The 6,683-nt window shown below is 40.4% G+C and overlaps 1 protein-coding gene across 1 annotated transcript in view; it reads right to left on the bottom strand.

Annotated features, from left to right (window-relative positions):
• Window positions 1-472: 472 nt before the first annotated feature.
• LOC310871539 (dual specificity testis-specific protein kinase 1) overlaps window positions 473-6,683 on the bottom strand; it is a 29,817-nt gene continuing 23,606 nt past the window's right edge. The window contains exons 7-10 of the mRNA XM_083783118.1: window positions 6,269-6,532; window positions 4,622-4,705; window positions 3,037-3,123; window positions 473-1,970 (exon numbers count right to left, since the gene is read on the bottom strand). Coding sequence (XP_083639244.1) covers window positions 1,866-1,970; window positions 3,037-3,123; window positions 4,622-4,705; window positions 6,269-6,532 — 540 coding nt within the window. The 3' untranslated portion in view covers window positions 473-1,865. The remainder of the gene's footprint in view (window positions 1,971-3,036; window positions 3,124-4,621; window positions 4,706-6,268; window positions 6,533-6,683) is intronic.

The following is a 6,683-nucleotide window of genomic DNA, read 5'->3' as shown; positions in this document are numbered from 1 at the left end:
ATAGGGCCTTAGTCCTACTCCTCCCAGCCAACACTCCCCACTCACAGGTGAGGTAGTTACCCCCCCCATCAAAAGGGCATGTGAGCTCAAACCCACAATTCAATTCAACATTTTGGTTTTGACCCCCCCCAGTATTAGGATGTATTAGGATGTTGATCAGCCAACACTCTCCACTCACAGGTAGTGTATTACCCCCCCCCCCCCCCCCTATATATAGGGCCTTAGTCCTACTCCTCCTCCCAGCCAACACTCCCCACTGACAGGTAGTTACCCCCCCTTTTGATTCACATCAAAAGGGCATGTGAGCTCAAACCCACAATGACACATTTTGGTTTTAAGATGTTAAAAGTGCCCACAATAAACGCTGGCCCACATTAACCTACCTGACCTGGCAGGGAGAGTAGCACTTTTTCAATTTTCTCTTGAAATAGGCGGGATCAAATGTAGAAATATTGTTAGTGTATTCTTTCTTTTCTTTTTTAATAAGTTATAATAAAGTCACAACTTTTCTTGACTGTATCTTGAAACGAATATCACATCACTAGAAATGTTAAAGATCATCTCCCCTCCTATGTAGGTAAATATGCACGCATATGCATTTTTTAAATCATTTTTAGAATATAGACTTAGAATATTTTGTTTGCACAGCCATGAAAACGATCTTATCTGTGTGAAAACAGCCTAAATAACCACATCCTTGAACACGTAGATGTGTGTGAGTGTAGTTACACCACATTGCAGTTACAGAACTTGACATATTGAGCAACAGGGATGTCTTATAAAAACAAGAAGTTCAGAGCAACATGGAAAAAGGCTTCACAATTTACATTCTGGTGTTAACACAGCATATCTCTATACACTTGCCAATTACTATCTTCTCAAAGAATAGAGATCTTAAAAAAATGTTCATGTCAAACAAATGTATGCTTTTATGGAAATAATATACTTTATGTAAAACTGATTAGCATAAACCAACCAGGGTGAACCTTTGTGTAAATAAAATGAAGGTTTAAAGTATGAATGTAAAGAAATGATCTCTTTGTCATCTTGTTGAGTACCACATTTAGTCTTGTTTGCACTGGTTCAGCAGTGTCTCATCTTCCATTGTTCACCTTGCTGATTAAATGTGTGACTAAGTAATTCAATCAGTGGCTGTAATGCTTGTTTGAAATCAAAATATTATTTGACACATGGTTCTATTGATAATTTGACATCACTAAAATTAAACTAAGCTGTTTGTTAAATGCCCCGATGATGTTGCAAACAGCAGCTCACCTGTTCCGGTACAACCACTTGACAAGCACTGGAAAATATAGCAAATATAGTGTCGGGCCAGTGTAGATAAGACAAAAAGGAGCCATGAAAATGGAAAAAAATCTAATTTTAAAAAAAGTATGTGGAGGCACTGGAGGCGGATGAAAGAGGCAAGGAAAGAAATCAACAGATTTAGATCTGTATCGTCTGTTTCAAAACAAGGTTACGCTCACATGAAATACAATGATATATAGTAAACATGAAATAAAAGTTGTTGCATGCAGTAACACAAACTCGTAAAATTAGTTTTCACTCATGAATTAAACAACTAAATTTATTCATATGCACACGTGAGAATGAAATGGTCAAGCAAAGAATGTCTATGGGACATGAGGGTAATTTTCGCTCCTCTTCAAAAAGAGACATCCAGTATATCTCACCAATCCACCAGTTCAGTAACAACAAAGTCGTCCTCCTCCATATTTTGTGCAATGTGGCAGCACAGGTGACCAATGTTCTGTTTAATTTCCACTGGTACTGTCCAGCTTACTGACTATGTACAGAGCCTAACAGCTAATGGGAGCTGTCAAAACCTCCTAATTTGTCAGGCTTCAGCTAGTGGCCAAATCTGACTTCGGAGGGAGTTCCAGTGTCTCAGCGATCTCCCCCAACTCATCTAGTAATTCTGTGAAGGCAGGTCGTCGGAAGGATTCCACCTGCGTTACAAAGACACTTGGATTACAACCAGTTTAAAATAATACAAAGTGAATATTTGTTTTCTGTGTTCTTTCCATTAGCAGTCAGACACAGAAAAAGAGTTTCAAGTTCCAATGCTTTATGCTGCACAAGCTAAACATTTGTGGTTTTGTCTATTGAACTAATTGATATATTAAAAAACAGTCCTGTGTGAAGTGAGGCGCGCTCTTATTATCTTATCGTACATCATCATACTGTATATCATCTCATTCCGGCCAATCAGAATTTGCGTCCTCACCTTTGGCATTTAATGTTTGTGTAGGACAAAGTTTGTGTTTGCACACACACTAAAATCTGGACATAGGAGTGCCCTCAAAAACATTGAATCATTAACATTAGATAGAATTGCAGTGACCAAACTAGAGCAGTATTAGGATCTATTGCATCTATACCAGCCTCTATAACCTGTTCTCTCTCACATGTTGTAAAACAGATCTATCAAATTACACATTTTCAGATAATTCTTAGGAATTTGTCCTTAACCCATTCTGACCGGGCACCCATTTTGGTGTCAGCATCATGTTATGCTTTAGCTATTTAAAAATAGCAGATCTACAAGCTCATATCGCGCCACCGAGTGGCGCGATACGAGCTTGTAGGTCTGCTATTTTTGAAAAAAATCGAAGAACAACTGACATTTTTAGAATCTGATCTCAGGTCAGAATGGGTTCATCAGACCAGTGTGTGTCCGGCGGAAACCTCGTATGAATCTGATCTCGGGTCAGAATGGGTTAATGAAATGGAGGTCAAATTGGGCTTTTCCTAAATAAATGGACTAACAGTGCAGCAGCTGTACAACAGGCATGCAGTAAAAACTGGAACCTCGAATAGCTATACAGTTAGTGTAACAAAGTGAAGTGATTGCTTTTGGTAGAGGCTGGCATGACTATAGTGCAAAGTGTCACCTTCTGTTTCAGGGTGTATGCTAGGTTTCCAGAAGCATTGCTCTGTGGTCTATGCCCAACTACCAAAGCATCTCCAACACACACTATGATGACTATCCATCCAGTCAGTATGTCTACCCACCAGACAGCAGCTGGAAGCCAGTTCCAGTACGCGCTGAGGACAGCCACTCACAAGCTCCCTGAAGGCATCCACATCCAAGCCATAGTCCTAAAGCACATGAAAGCAAGGGGTGGAACAACTATTTAGTGTAACTCATACATGGTACAATACAAAATGAAAGAATGGGCAGAAGATAGGATCGTCTCAGCTGTTAATCTGATCAAAATGTTGTGATACTTTACTTTATTGACTTTATTATTTGTTTATTTAGAAGGGACAATTTCACGTGCATATTCAATACATGAATGTGAATTCAATCATGAACATGCTATGAACATGCCGGATTTAGCTAGAAGCTCATTTTCATCCACAGTCCCCACACATAAAAACTACTACAATACAATAACATCATAACAAACACAGAAGAGAACATACATACATTTATCTTTACGAATACCATACAGTACATAGTTTAAGCCTAACTAAAAACCTTTATACCTACTACGAAGTCTAATACCTAAAACAACAAAATAGGTAATGCCTAATTTGATATATTAAAGTTAATCAGTGTTCACATGTTTGGATGATTTTTAGCCATTGGTGTAGTTGTTTATAAAAGGTACATAGGGTGGGGCTTTCCCTTAGATTGACTGGGAGACTTGATGGACAGGACATTCTGGCCTATGATGGACTGCACACAGTCCCTCCTGGTGTCTGACCTATGATGGACTGCACACAGTCCCTCCTGGTGTCTGACCTATGATGGACTGCACACAGTCCCTCCTGGTGTCTGACCTATGATGGACTGCACACAGTCCCTTCTGGTGTCTGACCCATAGACTGTGGTCTGACCTAGCGCCCAGTGACTCTCTTGCTGTGGAGAAAATCACACACAGGAGGAGGAGCCAGTCACTGCCCCTACCTAGATTACGCTATTCCCTGGGTCGTTTGTGTTTTTTTCCCCTTGACACTCATATAAGGACTGTGTTCAAAAAGATAAACAGATCACCCCGGATATTTTACTCATATGGATAGGAAGCATCAACTGAAGGTGGCAATATATCCAAAGACTAACAAAATAAACAAATCACAAATCAAACAACCCAAAGACTACATTTCCAGGCTGTGCTCTTCGCACACTACATGCCCATGTCTTGACGGAGCGTGACATATTTTAGTAGAGACATTCATTTCAGACTTTTAGATTTCAGATTTTTACGGCAGAATTAATTCAATTTTCTCCAGAAACAGGCTGTATCAAATATGAATTAACATCATAATCAATGTAGAGCCATCTCCCTGGCAGAAAATCCTGGATGAGTTTATTTTGGAACATAATTCGTATATGAGGTGATCTAAGATCCCCCGGATTACAACACAAATAACAAAAACACAAATCAGTGGAACAGTGACCTCTAGCGGCAGTGACGTCAGACTTCAGTGGTCTATAACAGTAGTTCTCAACCTGGGGAGGGGGTCGCCAAATTATTTCAGGGGGTCCCCAGCCAAAAACATTAACAACCCCTGGTCTATAATAAAGAAAAGTGAAAAGTAGGGCATTGCTGTAAAAGACTTTCTCCAAGGTAAATACAGGTAAAAACTCCACCTGTGTTCTGGGCAGTATCTCTGGGTCAGCTGGGATTCTGGCCAGTATCTCACAAAGTACAATCCCAAAGGAAAACACATCAACCTGCCAGTCAAACCATGCAACACAATGTCAGTCAGTAATACACAAGGATATCGGTGCTGTCAGGCAGAAACCTCATAACTCCATGTTTCTACTTCTTATATATTTTCGTAAATTAATGCAGTACATTGTCATACAAGAGTGTCAGACAAAAGTAGTGAAACTAGCAGATCTAGCAGAGCTTACAACATTGTGAGCTTGGCTATTTTCACTTTCTTTTTAATTTAAAAAAAGGAACAGTTTTGGACATACAAGGTTTCCAACCGACAGCGACGTTATGTCATTTTCAAGATATGTTTATACAGTACGTAGGTTAAATAAAATATGTACAGTATGTGTTAGCAAGACACATGCATTGATCCATCCATTATTTGATCTTAAGTGCCATTCACACTGAACACTATAACCATAGATATTTAAAAAAAAAAAGATGCCTCATTGGCTGCTGCATTTCGTTGAAGCTATGTGTGTCGCCGGGAGGGCGGAACAATTTACACTCTGGGGCAGAAGTGCGCCGAAAGTGAGGAAGACACACTACGCCATGCTGCCACTGAAGTGACTACTAGCCAATTACAGGCGCAGCGCATCTTTTCCGGGACTTGTCAGACCTGAACATCCACTCTGTGATGGAAACTTGGCAAGCTTCGTGCTTCCGCTATGTTTCGCAAAGAATCTCGGGAAATCTTTTGCCCCCTCTCAAGAACACACACCCCAGAGCCGGAAGAGGCTTTACATAGACCTTTATATGTGACTATATATTAAACTATAAAGAAAACTATAACTACATCATTCACCATTGTACTTTTTATAGTCAGTGTGAACTCTGCCATCCGCTTGACTTGGAACGTTCTTTTAAACTATATTTTTATAGTTTTATAGTAGTTATAGTGCTCAGTGTGAATAGCCCTTTAAAGAAGAACCCATTTCCATATCTTCATATAATTTAGTTTAGTTACTCTGGTTTCTGAACTGTCCACTGAGACGAGGAGAGAGAGAGTACACAGAAATGGTACCATCTTTGAATGAGGATTAATGAGGACCAATTATATGAAAATGCATGAAGTGGTCCTTTAAAGGACCACTTCACCACTTTTCAACATCTCTTCATATAATTGGTCCTCACTAATGTTCATGATAAAACACCACCATTTCTTTCTACTCAGTCTGTGTCTCATAGGAGAGCTGTGGGCAGTTCAGAAACTCGTCCACCAGTGACATCATCGGTAGGCAGATTATTTTTTAAACAAGATTTCAGGAAAAGAACGCCTGCAGCTTTTATTAGCTTGGATGCCCCATCGATGATGTCAGTGGTGGATGGGTTTCTGAACTGCCCATGAGACATAGACAGAGTAGGAATTTCTTTTTGGTATTTTATCATGAACATTAGTGAGGACCAATTATAGGAAGAGAAGTTGAAAAGTGGTGAAGTGGACCTTTAAGCTTATCGTATCAGGCCATTACATACAGCCACATAAAACAGTGGAAAAAAAGTATTAAGTCAAACGTTGCATCATAACACAGTTTTAGTAAGTCACACTAATGAGTCCAAGGAGTTTTGTTCAGTACCTTGCGGTCATATGGCTCCCCACGGAGCATTTCAGGGGCCATCCAGAAGGCAGAGCCTACGAGGGACAGCTTTCTGCCAGGATCTTTGACTGGCGCTTCCACTACCTCCCTGGCCAGGCCGAAGTCTGTCAGCAGCGCCTCTCTGCCTACGAGGGACAGCTTTCTGCCAGGATCTTTGACTGGCGCTTCCACTACCTCCCTGGCCAGGCCGAAGTCTGTCACCAGCGCCTCTCTGCCCCGTGATGTCACGCTGATCAGACAGTTCTGGAGGACAGAGACAAGAAGATATGGTCTGGGTATTGAGTATCGTGAAAAACGCAATACAAATAAAATGTATAATTTATTATTATTATTACCGGTACTAGTCCATACCCGTTCTGGGATATGACATAACCAATCCAAACTCTCTCTCTCC

This window comes from Protomyctophum parallelum, assembly GCF_964188405.1.
Source record: "Protomyctophum parallelum genome assembly, chromosome: 15".
Lineage (NCBI taxonomy): Eukaryota > Metazoa > Chordata > Actinopteri > Myctophiformes > Myctophidae > Protomyctophum > Protomyctophum parallelum.
This window is presented reverse-complemented; position numbering and strand designations above follow the sequence as displayed.